General features: G+C 34.2%; 3 protein-coding genes and 1 long non-coding RNA gene across 4 annotated transcripts; 2 read left to right on the forward strand and 2 right to left on the reverse strand.

The window, feature by feature from the left end:
- Positions 1-222: 222 nt before the first annotated feature.
- On the forward strand, positions 223-4348 carry LOC142548007 (uncharacterized). Its single transcript, XR_012820835.1, has 3 exons — positions 223-676; positions 3900-4031; positions 4221-4348. It is a non-coding gene; the product is annotated as an uncharacterized LOC142548007 (long non-coding RNA).
- LOC142548006 (B3 domain-containing protein Os02g0598200-like) lies at positions 4145-7554 on the reverse strand. The gene is made up of 5 exons (XM_075656380.1): positions 7494-7554; positions 7149-7259; positions 6259-6634; positions 4379-4928; positions 4145-4339 (listed from the first exon to the last, which is right to left on the reverse strand). Exons 2-4 carry the CDS (start codon positions 7239-7241, stop codon positions 4888-4890), a joined length of 510 nt encoding a protein of 169 aa, XP_075512495.1. The 5' UTR covers positions 7242-7259; positions 7494-7554; the 3' UTR covers positions 4145-4339; positions 4379-4887.
- A 1903-nt stretch (positions 7555-9457) lies between these two features.
- LOC142548740 (uncharacterized) lies at positions 9458-10645 on the reverse strand. Its single transcript, XM_075657236.1, has one exon. The coding sequence runs from the start codon at positions 10357-10359 to the stop codon at positions 9646-9648; it is 714 nt and encodes a 237-aa protein (XP_075513351.1). The 5' UTR covers positions 10360-10645; the 3' UTR covers positions 9458-9645.
- Positions 10646-13557: 2912 nt separating this feature from the next.
- LOC142548741 (expansin-A4-like) lies at positions 13558-14935 on the forward strand. Its single transcript, XM_075657237.1, has 3 exons — positions 13558-13780; positions 13892-14204; positions 14303-14935. The coding sequence occupies exons 1-3, from the start codon at positions 13651-13653 to the stop codon at positions 14604-14606; spliced, it is 747 nt and encodes a 248-aa protein (XP_075513352.1). The 5' UTR covers positions 13558-13650; the 3' UTR covers positions 14607-14935.
- The last annotated feature ends 2927 nt before the right edge of the window (positions 14936-17862 follow it).

Consider the following 17862-nt stretch of genomic DNA (forward strand, 5'->3'; position numbering starts at 1 on the left):
ATGAAAAAATAGAAAACAAAAAAAACTAAAAATAGAGTTTGTAAATTTACAAAAAAAATAAACATTTATTAATTATTATTATTAAATGAAGATAAGGTCATTTATGTAAATTCACAATTCACCTTCGTATATTTATATAGATATAGATAATGTCTCATGGAGTAGAGTGATTTGGAAAGCTTTCTTTTACTTTTCTACGTGAACTCCGATTTTGACAAATCATAACAAATCAAATTTTTAGAAATGCCTTTTCACTTGAAATCTCTCTAATAATTAGTTATACTTCATAAATACCCTCTTTATTTTGTGATTACACATTTTACTATTTTTTATGGAAGAAATTTAACATGTTATAAACTGTTACATTTTCAACTCTTCTGTGGAACTTGGTACGAGTTTTTGAGGGACGATTTTAGTTGGATCAAAAATACAAGTTGTTTTCGAGGTTGCCCGTACAAAGTTCTACAAAGGGAAACATCCTTTTAGGTATGTGCTAGAAACAGTTGACAGAGAATAAGAAGCTGGATGAGTTGTGCATCGCTAGTCATTATACAGAATCACAAATGATGCACAAAAAGATTGGAAAAGTGATCTTCAGATTGAAACATCACATTTTGTTTGGACGATGCTAACCTGCAGGCCAATCACCAAAGCACTTTGCTAATCTAGTTTGTAGGCAGGGACGGATCCAGGAATAAAAGTTGTGGGGGGGGGGGCCTTGAAGTCAATATGATAAGTTATATATTATTAAAAAAAAATTTACATTATATCGTTCAACGAAGTTGTGCCCTACGAGATTTTAAAACATAAAATTCATCAATAATAGAATTTACATCAATATGTTTAGCTAAATCTCGTTCAATATAGAGTGTCAAAATCGGCAAGAAAGTCATCCTCCATTTTATTGCGAAGTGCCGTCTTCACATGCTTCATTGCTGAAAAAGCCCACTCAGTAGTGGCAGTAGACACAGGTAATGTCAAAACAAGATGAATCAATCTAGTATATATAACATAAACACTTGACCGTCCACTCTCGGTCAATTGCTGACACAACTCAACAAGTGTAGAAACCTTTAAATTCTGCATCACATCAAGTTTATAATGTATCAATTCATACTCCAAAGCAACAATTTCTTGATTTGTGAAATCTCCAGGATAAAACTTCTTCGCAAGCTTGCAAATATCATCACTGTTAAATGAGTCAAATGAATTTTTAGGATCTAAAGCTGTACTAAGAGAAAGAAGTTCCACCGATGACTCATTGAACCGAGTATTTAACTCCATCAAAATGAAATCTATTGCTGCATTAAAAATATCAAAGTGGTAATGATGTTCTATTGTAGTTTGCCGACAGGAACGTCCAATCTTATATAGACAATCAAGGTCAGGTACATCAATTTCATTTCTTGAGCAAAAAACTTTAACTTCCTGAAGAAATTCATTCCACCCACATTCTCTAAATTCTTGAAGGCAAGTTTTGGTAGTAGTGACAAATGTGATAGCAGTCAAAATGTCTTGAGATTTTCTTTGAAGAATTTGACAAAGAGTATCTGTTGTTCTCATAATTTTATGCATTAAGTGCAAAATAAACACAAATTCAAAGCTTGTCATGTTTCTGTAAATCCCCCGAACTTCAGCCTTAACTCTTCCATTTGGAGAATAATCACTGAGAACTTCAAAAACTTTGCAAGTTGCGGTGTACATACCTATCAAGCTTTTTACCGAATCATAGTGAGAACTCCAACGAGTAGCTCCTGCTCGTTGCAAATTACCAATCTGGTTTGCACCACTTTCAGAATCACGTTCTCCAATTGACAACATATACTCAATTTCATTTCTCTGTGCAGTATGTAATTCAGCAATGCGCTTAGTAGAAGAAGTGAAAATATTAACAATATTGTCCAAATGAGAAAAGAATTCCCAAATAACACTAACATCCTTGGCTGCAGAAACCAATGTCAGTTGTAAACGATGTGCAAAACAGTGGACATAGTATGCATAGGGACAATCTTTGAGAAATAATGCTTGAAGTCCATTCCACGCTCCACACATATTGCTAGCACCATCATATCCTTGGCCTCTGATTTTCTTAACATGGAGATCATGATGAACAAGAACATTTGATATCTCATTTTTCAAATTCATTGAGGTAGTGTCACTAACAATTTTGATGGCAAAAAATCTTTATGTCAAAATCCCATGATTGTTCACAAACCTCAATATAATGGCCATTTGCTCTCGTTTAGATATATCTCGGGCTTCATCAACAAGAATACAGAAGTATTTATCTCCAACTTTTTCACGAACCATCTGTCGTACTCTATTGGCCATAATATGTAAAATCTCTTTCTGAATTTCTGGAGCGATATATTGGGCATTTTTTGGAGCATTCTCAAGCACAACTTAATCAATTTCTATATTCATTTTTGCAAAAGCCTTCACCAATTCAAGAAAATTTCCACGATTAGATGAAGATAGAGATTCATCGTTACCTCTAAAAACACAACCTTGAAGTGCTAGCCAACGAACAGCTACAATTGAGGTGCTCAAACGCAGACGATTTTTCTCTTTTTCCTCTTTAGATTGTGCATGCATCACTTTATCAATATGTTGTGAGGGCCTCATCAAATTTTCAGCCCTTCTCTCACACATAGTATGAGGTGAAGAAGCTGCAGAACCAATATGGGCAAGAAAAGCACATGTTTTTCCTTGGTTTACCCTTTTCCAATTGTCAAATCCTTCATTGACCAATGCCGAGATATTAGATGAATTAACATCATTCAGGAAAAGAAAACAATAGAAACAATATGCCTTATTTGTTGAAGGCGAATACTCCAACCAATAAAATTTCTGAAACCATTTTTTCTGAAAACGACGATTCTGGCTTCCAAATTTTGTACCTGGATACTCCAACATATCTGGTTGATAAGGCCCCATATTTAGATATGAACGCCTTGTCTCATCTCGTACATTAACATGATATTCACATATCTGTTTTTTTTTTCCTGGTTCTCGTTCAATAAAAGTAGACGAAGACTGATGATCGTCTCTAGGAGAGGAACATGAATGAATTTGGATATTGGGAAATAGAAGAATTTCACTGGATTGATGTTGCATTGTAAGGACCGTAGGAATTGAAGTATCTTCACTAGCTTAACGATCTCTCTTCTTAAAGAAAGAGGATATCAATGTTTTTCCTTTCTTTGCAGCAGATTGATATTCCATTTTGAAATAGTTCAATTTATAATCCTAAACAAGAATAAAATAATTATTAACCAAATAAACAAGTAATAGTCACTCAACAACTCAACAACAAACAATCAAGAAACCACAAATCACACACAAAGAAGCTATAAAAAACAAAATAAAAAATGTATAGCCGATTCTTACCTGGATTGTTTGCCTTGCGATGAGCAATTCGATTTCTTCGGAGTCCGCTCGATTCTGTTCGCTAAAGGGCTTGGGACTTGGAGAGAAATTGGGAGAATTGGGTGGGGCGAGCAAGATAATTTGGTCTCATTAATGCGGATTGAGTGGCGGACTTGCTGACGCAGGATTGAAAAATTGCTCGACGGTTTTCAAAACTCGTAACATGGAGGCGACTTGTTGAGACTCAAGACATTGGTGAATAAACGCGCCGTCAGATCGCGAATAGCGACGGTTTTTCAAAAAAAACAGTCGCTAAGAACGACTGTTATTAGCGAAATGTTTTGACATAAACCGTGCACTAGTAGCGACGGTGCAATTAAAACCGTCCGCCGATCCAGACTGGGGCGGCGGTTTTACTAAAACCGTCGCAATATTCGCGACGGTTTTGAAAAAACCATCGCTAAATTATTAAAAAAGTCGGCTGGGCTACAGCCCAGTACAGCCTAGAATACATCCGTCTCTGTTTGTAGGTGATTGTGGTGGATACATGTGTAAAAACATGATTTTGATACTGGGATAGGGCGGAAGAATGACAGCTATGTCAAACAAGAAGGGGTGGAAGCTAAACTTACTTTTCTGAATTGTTTTCAGAAAACACTTGGGTACTTTTTTTTTTAATCGACTATTGTTTTGTCGAGAATTGTCTCTTGCGTCGGTCAAAGTCAATTGCTTTACCTCATCTGATTTGGAAAAACTCATTTTACTCATTGTCCACCCACCCCATTTACCTCACGTCGCTTTGAAAAGCTCCTTTTACACATTGTGAGCTTCACCTATTTTGAAACTGACAGGTATGTAGTAAAGACGTTGGACAATGCAGAAAGTGTGCAACTGCAGTATCGCTCGCTTGCCAAAGTTGCCGAGAATCCATTGCACGGCAAGACTATGCCCACCTGGCTGTAGAGTCGAGCTCATAAAAACACACACACACACACACACACACACACACACACTATATATCACAGCGTACATATTGGATTCGAACTTGTGACAAGTCTCTGCGGTAAATTGTGGACAAAGGGGGTGTAGATTTTAGAAGCCACTTCTGATCTAGTACATAACTTATTCTAGTCTGGAACCTTGGGTTAGGGGTGTCAGGTACTCTTTTAAAAGTGGAGGTCTAAATTTTTATGGTGAGTTAGCTCTAGTGTGCCTGACCATGTGTTCGGATAAAGAAGGGGAGTCGTGAGTAGCGATAGGTTGGTCAATAAAACGGTCAAAACTCAAATTGGGATGAACAATTTATCAAGTTTGAACATTCTGGGTAGAATTTAAGTTCAGAATTTAAATCTGAATGCGAATATAAGCTCCGAATTCGGGTAGATTTCATTGTGTTCCAAATAACCCGACATGTGAAAATCCAATCAAGAAAAGGAAGTTGAAAGTATACATTTGTCTTACACAATTCAAATGCAGAATAACAAGAACCATTAAGTCTGAAATTTGGTCCCCGAATCTTCAGGATGTTCGTTTTAGCTCCATAAGCCTAGAACAAATTACTGGAGAGGGAAAATTAAATCGCTGGTTAGAAAAAAGCAAAGTTGTCAAGAACAATACTGAAAAAAGAACTGACAAGCGATTTAAGAGTACTTGAAAACAAATAGCAAAAGGCGTTGAGCTATAGGTAGGGATGTAATCGAGCCGAGCCGAGCTCTTAAATGTTTGAGCTTGGTTCGTTTATAATTGAGCCGACCTCGAGCTTTATTTAACGAATATATGTATGGCTCACGAGCTTATTCAAGCCTTTATCGAGCCTAAACAAACTTAATAAATATGAATTATACATTTAAATTTGTATTAAATTAATTAAAAAGTAAATTATATATTTAAAGAAAAATATATTATTCTTATTAAAATTTGTAAATTTATTATAATAAATAAATTTAATAGATTTTTTTATATATTTAATAAATAATATACAAAATCAATAAATCAAATATCAAACTATTATTTTTTCATCTAAAATATTACTCATGAACTTACCAACGAACATGTTAACGAGCTAACGAGCTGAATACTGTAAAGCTTGAGTTTGGTTTGTTTATCTTAACGAGTCTCATTAAACGAGCTTTTATCGAATCGAGCTTTGAATAGCTCACAAACTGGTTTGGTTCGTTTACATCCCTGACTATAGGAAAAAAAAAATGGTTTGGACCTGCCAGAAAATAATTTTAAATGATAACAGAATGACACAAAATTTGAGGTTTTATTTTTTAGGATTTGATATAGCAAAAGTCATTCTTCCTATGCCTCGACATAATAGATGAGGTAGATCTGTCACCTTTTAACGAAAATAAACATCGTGTGTTGAGGCTGTGAGAAGTAACTTCTTGTGTATATAGAAAATGAGTAGGTATTTGTGAGATGGTCTCACGAATCTTTATTTGTGAGACGGGTCGATCTTACCGATATTCACAATAAAAAATAATACTATTAGAATAAAAAGTAATACTTTTTCATGAATGACTCAAATAAGATATGTGTCTCACAAAATATGATCCATGAGACCGTCTTACACAAGTTTTTGCCATAGAAAATTTTGATATTATTTCTCCGATACACACACCATGAAAGAGAATTTCAGCCTCGCAGGAGAAGAATTTGCAATGATGCTATAAACAAGTTGAATCTTCACGTATGTACCTAAACTAACAGAATATGATAGAAGAATGACATATAGTCTCTAGAGGAGCACATGAAATGGAAATGTTTTTCAAAATCTTAAATTTTACTTAAAAAAACATCAGTTTTGCCAGTTAAATTCAAAACATATTAATTAAGTTGTAATAATAATAGACTTTGAAAAATAAATAATAAATATTAAAATACCTCCATCATTCTCAATCGTTCCAACGTCACATTCCCCTTGGGACATCACCTCACTTGTGTCACTTTGGGATGATATCTCTTCGCCAACATCTTCATCCGTCTCACATATTTCTTCGTCGAAATCGAGTATTTCACACGCATGTGTACCATATATTTTCACATAAAAGCACGACGATCCCTTCATGTGCTCGAACACTAGTATTTCTCCGATCGATAGACCGTGTTGTAAGAAAAATTCATCCCATCCCTTGTGGAATGCTAGGACTCCATTGACATATGATATCGTAATAGGCCATGTTTTCCCAGTTGCATCTTGGAGATGAGTCTCTTGATCAACCATGTGTTTCAATGTTTTACCAATTTGTGGAGGCAAGTACTATAACACAGTTACACGCAACTACTTCAAATCAATTGTTTTCTTTGTTTCATTTTCGAATTAATAAGACCTATATGTTATTTGGATCATCCATGAAAAAGTATTACTCTTTATGGTAAGAGTATTGTTTTTTATTATGAATATCGGTAGGGTTGACCTGTCTCACAGATAAAGATTCGTGAGACCGTCTCACAAGAGACCTGCTCTTTTTGAAATATAAATGACAACTCACAATAATTGACCAACTTTTCAAAATGAGCAAAAACTTGTATGAGACGGTCTCACGGGTCGTATTTTGTGATACAGATCTTCTATTTGGGTTATCAATGAAAAATATTAATTTTTATGCTAAGAGTATTGTTTTTTATTATGAATATCGGTAAGATTGATCGATTAGTGAGATCATCTCACAAGAGACTTACTTTTCAAAATGAAGATACAACCCAAAATTGAAACATCCAATTTATCCCAATTTTTTTTTTTAAATTCAAAACATTAAATGAATTTATATTACCAAATATTCTGAGTAGCCCTCGCCAAATATAGGTTTGAAAAAACGAGTGACATCGGGCAGCAAGGATTTCTTCGAATTCTGAGTCATCTCCATCTCGTCTCAAATTTTGTTCTGCATATTTTAAAAGGCCGAATTAATAAGACCAAAAATAAGTCGAAGTTATATAACATAAAATCAAATCAAACAAGAACAAATACAAGATATTTTAAAGGGATAATCAAAATATAATTTTTTGAAGAAAAAATCAATCCACGAAACAAAAACTTGAGTGAGTAAAAGTTCACCGAATGGATTAAGGGAATTTTTTTTTAATTAATGCGAGGAAAAAAGTTTAAGAACACTCACCTTGTAGACAGGTTTGGTCAATTGTCAGCGAACGACAAAATGAATTAATACTCGTAATCAGATTACAAATAGTGGCAATAAATTAAGAAAATCTCTTGATTCAATTTCACCACATGCAATAAGTTGTAACATCGGTTAAGGTCAAAACCGTCGCTAATAATTTTTTTTCCCATTTTAATTGTTTTGTCATTTTCTTCAAATTTGAAGGAAATTTGATTTATACTATCAATTTCAAGATTACACGTATTTTTAAATGAAATGTGTTAATATGATATTATTATTAATAATATCGAATATTTTTTATTGTTAAGATTGAGATTTTGACTTAACTCAATCTCAAAAGCTAGTTCAAGGAGAAGATTGTCCAAGTTTATAAATGCAACTCTCATGAACTCTATCTATCCGAAATAATGTATCTTAACACATCTCCCTCACGCTTGATAATGAACAACTGGAACGTGAAGATATTAACATGTGATCTAACTATGAACATTCCAACACATAACGAAAAATATGAGCTCTAATATCATGTTAAGATTGCGTAGAAACATTAACAGATGACCCAACTATGGAGAGTCTAACACATAACGATGAGTATGTGCTCGGATACCATGTTAAGATTGAGACTTGAACATTATTCAATCCCAAAAATTATATCAAAGAACATGATTGTCCAAATCTATATATATAATTTTTATTAACTCTGTCCAATCATGTGAAATCTTAACCAGTATCAACACAATAATTAAACCATACTCGATGGCGATTTTATCTTTCAATCTAGCTTTCCTTTTTTACCAATATTTACAAACTTGGGAAATATCACATTCATTAAATTTAATTTTTTGAATACCTTTGGAGTGGGATTTTTTTTAAAATTATAATATAATTGCCAATTGTTTTTTCAAATCTTTCAATTATAACAACAAAGGGCGTTGGTGGTAGCCGACAAGTTTGACAATATTAAAATATTTCATCGGTGTTTGGTTGTCCAGCTCGTCTCTCATTTTAAAATTTTGCAATAAATTCAAGATTAGAAAAGGACACATTTTGAAATTGTATTTGGTCAAAATCTCCGAAGTTAGGATTTATATTTATCGATAAGGTTTAATATGTGACTTTTTATATGAAGGAAAAATGAGTTGGATTTGTTATTGAATTTGGAAATGATATAAAATCATCGGAGAAATTTGTTTTAAAAAATTCGCCTTAGAATAATACCACAATTGATATGAGTATTAGAAATTCTTTACATATTTGTTAATAATTTATTAAGAAACAATAAATAATATGGTTCTAAATCACATAGTATTAAAAAAATATATAGTCGTATAATAAAATAGTTTTTTTTTAAAAAAATTATAAATTAACAGATATGATCTTTGGTAGAATAAAATCAGTTTTTTTTAAGGCTGATCTTTTCTTAATTATATCAATTAACAAGATTGGTCATTTCCTCTTTCCATGAGTAATTCTTTTTAGTTTGAATCTTTTTCACCTTGTTGGTAATTCGAACATCTTTAAAGAAAATGCAACAATAATTGAACAATACAAATTTTTTGTTACGAAAACATATAATCTTTTGGTAAAAACTTGTGTGACGATGTCACGAGTCGTATTTTATGAGACAGATATCTTATTTGGGTCATCCATGAAAAAATATTACTTTTTATATTATTACTTTTTATTGTGAATATCGATAGGGTTGACCCGTCTTACAGATAAAGATTTGTGAGACCGTCTCACAAAAGACATACTATAAACTTTTTTATGATACCTGCATCGGATTGTAGGTAATATTTGAATTGATTATAAAAAGTTACTATGTATTATTTAACAACTTATGTTTTTATTTTCGTAAAGAAATGACGAATACATATGAGTTGCTACAAGAACTTACCGTGCAATCACATTTACGCGAGCCTAGGGTCGGGCCGAGCATTATAATTTTAACCTATATGATAAGAAGAAGAATTATCCACCACTTAAAGGGTAACTAGTTAATACATAATTTACAAATTATGTAACTCGAATATCATCGAATCCGGGCAATAATAGTACAAGACACCCTTTTTGCAACATATGAAACAACATTATAAATCGAAACCAATCATCATAAATCAGGTGGGATTTGAAGAAGCCAATCTCCAATTCATTGTAGCAACCAACAATCTTTGAATTGCTCCAGAGCACTTTCCCTGAAATCCATCACCCTCATCAAGCAAAAATGAGTGCAAAATCCCAGCCCCAGCCCGCCACAGATCCTGTTAGTCTTCAACAAATAACATCTAGGCACACAATCCATCCCTTTCCCCTGTACAACCATGCCCCACACCCTATTCACACCCTCTACCAATTCTGGATTCGAGTTTTCTTGATCATGCTCCAATTCTTCGACAAAGACAACAGCATCCGGGGTTTTTGATCCCTCATTCTCCCATTCGCTTTTCAAGAAATCCCAGTTCTCGAAGATGGCCTTTTCTATCTTGAATTCCAATCTTCTCTTCTCGCCAACTTCATTGTTTTCTGCGTGTATTTGGACTAACAAAGGGGCTTTCTTTAAGTTCTTTACAATGTCTGCCACCGATTCTTGGATCCAAGGATCGATCTTTTCTGAAGAGACTGAATCTTTACTCCGTGATTCATAAGCACCCTTTAAGACATCATCCGTGGGAGAGGAGACAATGGCGGGATTATTTGATAAATCGAATGATACAGATAAAGGCTTTTTTGCGGTTATCATGGTCTGATTAAAGATGCGCAAACATGGGTTCGAAGAGTAGACCCGATTCGATTTATTTGCTCGACGAAAAGAGGAATTAGCCATGTTTCCTCTGGGTTGAATCCCATTCGCCGCCGCCATCATCTTAAGTAAAGACGGCAATTGGGTATAATACGAAAACAATCGATCACACACGCAGAGACACTCTCAAAATAATTTCTTGAATTATTATTATCGAACAGAAATCTTCAAAGAAAACGGCGAATGAACGAGGATTCAGAGCGTTCAAGGGAGGGTGGATGCCAATGAACGAGAAAGAAACAAGATCGTGTGTGTGCAACAAATTAAAATAAAGGGCCCGAATTTAATATATTTTCACAAGAATATAGAACGAGATTTCGTAGAAGAATCCAAGTGGTTGTGGGTTCTCTCTCGATTGGGTAGAGTAGGAACAAATAATTGGGTATAATTGAAGCGTACAAGAGATGGGGAGTATGGGCATGCGAGGAAGTGAGCGAAGCGCGTGTTTGCCAGGGGCGCTCATGCATTGACATGAGAAAACCACGTGCCTATATGCCATTTCTTCTGCTTGACAACGCGTTTGTCCAACAAAACGTTTCAAGCTATATAAATGTGCACAATCAATACATAATAGATATCTTGTGAGACAGTCTCACGAATCTTTATCTGTGAGACCGGTCAATTCTATCGATATTCACAATAAAAAGTAATACTTTGTCATAAATGACTCAAATAAGAGATCCGTCTTATAAAATACGACCCGTAAGATCGTCTCATACAAGTTTCTGCCATCAATATGTTTGAAATAAAAAATACATTAAAAATGTAACCGACCAACCATCACACATACCGACATCGTGGTTCGGTTTCGATGTTCAAATATAACAAACTCTTTTTCCAAGCACAATTTATTTTTCATTTTGTTCAGCTCGGTTTATCTCGGATCGGAACGAGACCGGGCTTAAAGCGAAATTAAACCCATCCCGTTAACATTTTTAATTATTGGGCCATATTCTAACCTTGAACTCATATAATCGCATAAAATATGTACATAGTATCATAGCAAAACTCGAACAAACAGTGTACAAGCTAACCTAGCCAAGCCCTATGTCCAACAATATGGGCTTAATAGACCTGTCAATCAGGCCCCCAATTTTATCTCCCCGAGCCCAAATAGTTTCTTATAAAGCCCAACTCAATAGAGAAACCACGGTCCATACCTTCGCGATTGAAAATATTTTTATTGGGCTATTGTAGTAAAACAATTTATAAAATATTCCGATATGATAAATAGGATTGAATAAAAAATTTAATCCATAAATACGAAATTTCAAAATTGTTCTATGAATTTATCGTTGAATATAAAATATTTGCATTCAAATAATTAATCAATTTAAGATGTAGGGACAAGTTTTTCAAAACAAAATATAAATTATAGTAAAATAGTTTATATCATTGATTAATCAATTTAATTTTTTTAAAAAATATAGAAATATTTTATTCCTTGGCAATTCTTAGATAGTAACAATTTTATTAAGTAATCTGCCGATTTTTTTTAAAAAAATCACGCATAAACTTCATAAATATAGCAAAACATAGCGAATAGGTTTCTTGTGAGATGGTCTCACGAATCTTTATCTGTGTGACGGGTCAACACTACCTATATTTACAATAAAAAGTAATACTATTAGCATAAAATGTAATATTTTTTTCATGTATGACCCAAACAAGAGATCCGTCTCACAAAATACGACCCGTGAGATCGTCTCACTCAAATTTTTGCCAAACATGGCATGAGAAATCCAGAGCTTAGTTCTACTGGTTTCACTCGAGATTTTCTATATAACGGTTTGAGTTCGAGCCTCTCAACCCCTAATTCAGGATTTTTTTTTAAAAAAATAAACATAGCAGGAGATGTGTTATATATGATAAATATCAAGTCACATCCTAACCGTTAACACCAACCAACCAACCAACCAAAACAAAAAAAAAAATACCAACCATAAGGTATTTAATAATTGAATCTAAGTTGAACCAAAAATAAAATCAACTTTTTTTTTTTTTTTTTCTATTTTCCTTAAAAGAAATTGTCAAATCAAAAGAGCCGAAAATCCAAATGACAATAAAGTGGCACATGGCAAACATTTGAGATCCAAACACAAAATTAAATAAAAAAATTGATGGTATGTGGCTAAAATTTGTGACCATTTCATTAAACACTGTTGATAATTGGGATTGCATTGGGTTAGGGGGAGAGGGTCCATTTCATAAAATATAACTGCCCTTCGTCTTCATACCAATCGGAAATATACTGGAAAACCCTATCGTCTCAAATTTATCAGCAACGTCTAGTTGTACGCTTTTTTGTTCCGTCGATTCCGATATGTAACATTAATTAATATCCATAGACTAGTTAAAAGTGATAATTAGTTGTTTTTGATATAATTTTTTATACACTCTAAATAAATTTTTTTGTAATATTTTATTTATTTATTTATTATAGATATATAGATTTATTTGTGCATTAAAGTCATGAAAATGATGCAAGGGGTACAAGTCAGCATTTTGTTAGGACCTTTGCATGTGCTCCCTAACATGGTAGGGACTTCAACCAGATTTCTTTTAACTATTTCTACCAAATCTTCTCGACTTCGGTCGATGTTATGTGCCTAAGCTATGCTAGCAATGTTTCTCCAAATTCTTCCTGATTTAATTCGATTCTTCGAAATTCGCAACATACATTAATTACAATGCAAGAAATCTTCTATATTCAATTTTAGTACTTAAAAAAAGAGTTCGTTTCACGATTCAACAATTGTTATACACACGGGTCTCGTTTGTAATAATGTAAATTCGAAATCATTATATTTTCAGTGTCCAGAACTTTTTTATCTCCCCACTTTTTCCTTGTCAAGAAAGCATCCAAATATCTTCAATTATAGCTTGGAATTTGAGTTAACGTGCATGCATTTGCGGACAATTCCACAACCAAACATAAAATACTCCTCGTGTACATGTTTGAATATGATCACATAATTTCAGATTGATAATGAAGAAATTGTAAAAAAAGAAAATAATTTAGAAATGCATGTGCATGTAGGGTCTACGATACCAGCGAATGGTACTTTCGTTTTGGAACAATTGCATGTGCATCTTATGTGACTTGAACTATTGCCGCTAACTTGTCAATTTCCGCCTCGCCACATTAATTTCCTGCCCAACGTCCCTCTCCGATTCGTGAATATGAACTACACGAGTCGGTGTCTCCTAAAATTTACATGTTCTTGAAAGTTTCTCTATATAAATAGAGCCCTCGTGTTCTAAGTAATTGTGTACTAACCTTTCGCCACTCAATAAAATTGAAACCTTTTTTCTATCATCTTTCGTATATCTCGATTAATATTTACTAGCTCAATGGCTATTCTAATGGTTTCTTTAGCATTCTTGGGACTATTCATCCGTGGAACTTATGGTGATATTTATGGAGGGTGGGAAGATGCTCATGCGACTTTCTACGGTGGAGGTGATGCATCTGGTACAATGGGTAAGTTCAATAAATTAATTAATTCATGTAAAATACACTTTTTAGGCGGACTTGTTCTTTTCTTGAAGAAAGTAGACATTTGACACGCTTTTTTTGTTGTTGTGGATGTAGGGGGTGCTTGTGGATATGGTAATTTGTACAGCCAAGGTTATGGCACAGACACTGCAGCTTTGAGCACTGCTTTATTTAACAATGGCTTAAGCTGCGGGTCGTGCTACCAGCTGACATGCGCTGGCGACCGTAAGTCGTGCGTCCCGGGAACCATCACGGTCACGGCCACCAATTTCTGCCCGCCTAACCCTGCCCTGCCCAACGACAACGGCGGATGGTGCAATCCTCCGCGCCAACATTTTGATCTGGCTGAGCCTGCTTACTTGCAAATTGGCGTCTACCGAGCTGGAATTGTCCCTGTTTCTTACCGAAGGTGAAAAAGTGCTGACAGGCATAATATCGATTAATCAAGAAAATGTTTTTTTTTTTTTCAAATGTGAAAATGTCATAGCTTAAATATTGTTTTCACAGGGTGCCATGTGTGAAGAAGGGAGGAATAAGGTTCACAATAAATGGCCACTCTTTCTTCAATCTAGTGTTGGTTACGAACGTGGCCGGTGCCGGTGACGTCCGAACCGTTTCTATCAAGGGGTCCAGGACAGGATGGCAACCGATGTCGAGAAATTGGGGCCAAAACTGGCAAAGCAACTCGTACCTCAACGGCCAGAGCCTCTCGTTTCAAGTCACCACTAGCGATGGCAGGACAATCATTAGCAACGATGCTGCACCTGCCAACTGGGGATTCGGGAAAACATACGAAGGCGGCCAGTTCTAATCGCATTTTGCGATACAATATATATATATATATACACACACATACACATGATGATGATCAAAATGGTTTTGCTCGCGTATTGGAGAGCTGTGGTGGCTGGATAGCACCCGCTTAGGCCTAATGCTTGTATAAGATTAAGGTTTAGGGACCTTTTTTTTTTATGGTTTCGTTTTTAAGAAAAAAAGTATTGAAAATTGGTTGAAGCCATCGACAAATTTCTCATGTAATATAGAGTAAGTTTGTATTAATGCCCCGAATCAGCCAAACTGAGTTGGGACTGATCATCATTATTTTTTATTTATTTTTATGGATGGGCTTGATTACTGTTCCATGTTCGCTATTTCAAAATACTTGCACCCATCTCCAATGGGCTTTTTAGCACATGGGCCCAATAATCATTAGGAGAATAGGCCCAATTCACATAACAAGTGATAAATATTACTTTTATTTCATCTATATTATATTACAAAATAAAAGAACACTGTGCTATTATTTTCTCACGGTATAGTTTGCATAATTTTAAATTACTCTGTCAGCGTCGGAGTGTACTCAAAAATCCAGAAAGGCGACCTCACACGGTGGTCGGTCGACGGGTCCTCCTTGATCCCTTGTCTTTTAAGCATGATTGCTTGAGAAAAGATGGAACTTTTGAAGGAGTGGGAAGTGTAATAATGAAAAAAATTGAAACCTTTGAATGTGAGTTGTTCTTCATAAAGAGGATCTCCGGTAGCGCATAAACATGAGTTTATTAATATGTATTATAACAGCATTGTTGGAATTTTTGGGACCATAAATGTAATTATAAATGTTTATATGTCATCAATTAAATAAGTCATAAACTTACGTGGTCTAATTTAGAATAAGAATTGACTTGAGGACCTAAATGTCATGATATTATTGTGTGGATACCATATATAATATTTCTGGTTTGTTGAGGGACCAAATTAGAAATAATAAAACTTGTTTAATTAAAAATAATGGTTATGTTCCCAATCTGCATATAACGTTCCAAAAGGTTTTGTATCTCATCTACAAAACTCTCTGGCTTTAAGAAAATCTGCAGATCGAAGATCATCACTGAAAATTGATTGCAAATCCATGGATTCGAGTACGCTTCCGCAATTATGATTATTATACATGTTGTTTCTTGAGAATTGAATAGTATTTGGGAGATTGTGTGTTATGATACGAAATCCAATTGATTTCTGCAGTTGACATCAGAGTCCTCTATTTCAAATTCTTAATAAATTATATTGATTTTGTTTTATTGATTCGGTTTTGCTTCGGTGTATATATTTACGTTTATGAAATCCACCGATTCTATTGTTTTATACACCAAATATATTTACGTTTATTGATTCGGTTTTACTTCGGCGAAAACAACCAGAATTCGGTGGTATGTCATGATGGCAAACATTAATTTTTTTTATTTTTTTTTTGTTTTCTTCCAAATACATATTGAATCGGTTAAATAACATGATTATGTGATAAAAAATTTTGTTTTCCTTCAAAATAAAATTAAGGGAATAATCGGTGGAAACAAAATTTTTTTTCCTCCAAATGATTGAATCGGTGTTGTTTGTCTTTTCATGGAATATTGAATCGGTTCCACATGCGTTTAACGGTAAGGGCATGATTATTGTTATTTAAAATAATACTAATTTTGTTTAAGTTAGTTTAATAATTTGTCATATGTGTTTGGTTGAAAGTTGGTACAGTGCTATTCCATCAGTGATTTTTTGAAATTTCATAAATCTATTAATATCTAATATTTCAAATTAAATTAAATTTGAATAGTATATCGCCAAAGTGATCGCTGTTATTTAAATTTTTTTTGAGATATTAGGATATTATTAAGGTTTTAAATAAAGTGCAAATGAGTATATTTATGTGAGTGTTAATCGACCCAAAGGAAGATTTATACTTGACAAAGTGATTCATTTGCTTGTGATAATAAACATGTAACTAATTATAATGTCTTATTAGTTATATTTTTCCATGAAAATATTAAATCTATCCAAAGATAGGTTTCTTGTTTGTCATGCATTATTGTTAATGTTTGATTATTGCAACAAGAGCACCATTTGCATATAATATTATTGTCCAAAGATTTAATATTGATATTGCATTAGTTATCTTGAGATGGGATTTGCCATTTATTTTAATTTGTTTAAGATGAGCATGTTATTTATGTTATTATTATGTTCTCTTTTCAGCAAAAGTTGCTACTATATCTGCTAATCTAAGTTCAGTGCCGATCCTTAATGGGACAAATTTTAAGGAATGGAATGAGAACATTCTTATTGTTCTTGGCTGCATGGATCTAGATCTTGCGATCAGGACAGAGCAACCTACCGCTCTTACGGATTCTAGTTCCTCTGAACAGAGGGCTATATGTGAGAGGTGTGATCGCTCTAACCGCATGAGTCTTATGATCATCAAACGCGGCATACTTGAGGCTTTTAGAGGTCACCAAAGCTAAAGAATATCTCGATGAAATTGAGAAGTGCTTTGCCAAAAGAGATAAGGCGGAAACAAGCACGATTCTGAAGAGCTTGATTTCCATGAAGTATAAAGGCAAGGGAAATATCCGAGAATATATTATGAAAATGTCTCACCTTGCATCGCAATTGAAGGCACTTAATCTTGAATTGTCGGAAGACATGTTTGTTCATTTAGTGCTAATTTCTCTTCCAAACCAATTTAGTCAGTTCAAAATCAGTTATAACTGTCAAAAGGAGAAATGGTCTCTTAATGAGCTCATTTCTTATTGTGTTCAAGAGGAAGGGAGATTGAAGCAAGACAAGACTGAAAGTGCCCATTATGCAAGCACCTCTAAAGATAAGGGCAAGAAAAGAATGAATGAGGCTGCTAAAGGTCCATATGCAAAGAAGAACAAGCACGATAAGGACAACAAAGGTTGTTTCTTCTGTGATAAGGATGATCATGTCAAGAAAGATTGTCCTAAGTACCATGCATGGCGTACAAAGAAAGGTACATTTTCAAGTTTGGTATGTTCTGAAGTAAATTTAGCTTCAGTACCAAGAAACACTTGGTGGTTAGATTCCAGTGCTACTACTAAAATAAGTGTTTCAATGCAGGGTTGGCTGAGCTGCCGAAAGCCAAATGATGCTGAAAGATGCATTTATGTAGGGGATGACAAGTCAAGTCAAAGTGGAAGCAATAGGGCATTTTAGAATGTTGTTAAGTACTGGTTATTATTTGGACTTAATAGATACTTTTGTTGTACCGTCGT

The sequence above is a fragment of the Primulina tabacum genome, chromosome 6, assembly GCF_025594145.1.
Source record: "Primulina tabacum isolate GXHZ01 chromosome 6, ASM2559414v2, whole genome shotgun sequence".
In the NCBI taxonomy this organism is placed as follows: Eukaryota; Viridiplantae; Streptophyta; class Magnoliopsida; order Lamiales; family Gesneriaceae; genus Primulina; species Primulina tabacum.

What these genes read in the sequence shown, in the direction of transcription:
- LOC142548006 (XM_075656380.1), bottom strand. Translation starts at nt 7,241, where the DNA reads ATGGAGATGACTCAGAATTCGAAGAAATCCTTGCTGCCCGATGTCACT. An exon ending in AGGGCTACTCAGAATATTTG is followed by an intron (nt 6,635 to 7,148) that starts GTAATATAAATT and finishes ACTGTGTTATAG; the next exon opens with TACTTGCCTCCACAAATTGG. An exon ending in AACGATTGAGAATGATGGAG is followed by an intron (nt 4,929 to 6,258) that starts GTATTTTAATAT and finishes TTCCCTCTCCAG; the next exon opens with TAATTTGTTCTAGGCTTATG.
- LOC142548740 (XM_075657236.1), bottom strand. Translation starts at nt 10,359, where the DNA reads ATGATGGCGGCGGCGAATGGGATTCAACCCAGAGGAAACATGGCTAAT.
- LOC142548741 (XM_075657237.1), top strand. Translation starts at nt 13,651, where the DNA reads ATGGCTATTCTAATGGTTTCTTTAGCATTCTTGGGACTATTCATCCGT. An exon ending in TGATGCATCTGGTACAATGG is followed by an intron (nt 13,781 to 13,891) that starts GTAAGTTCAATA and finishes TTGTGGATGTAG; the next exon opens with GGGGTGCTTGTGGATATGGT. An exon ending in GTCCCTGTTTCTTACCGAAG is followed by an intron (nt 14,205 to 14,302) that starts GTGAAAAAGTGC and finishes TTGTTTTCACAG; the next exon opens with GGTGCCATGTGTGAAGAAGG.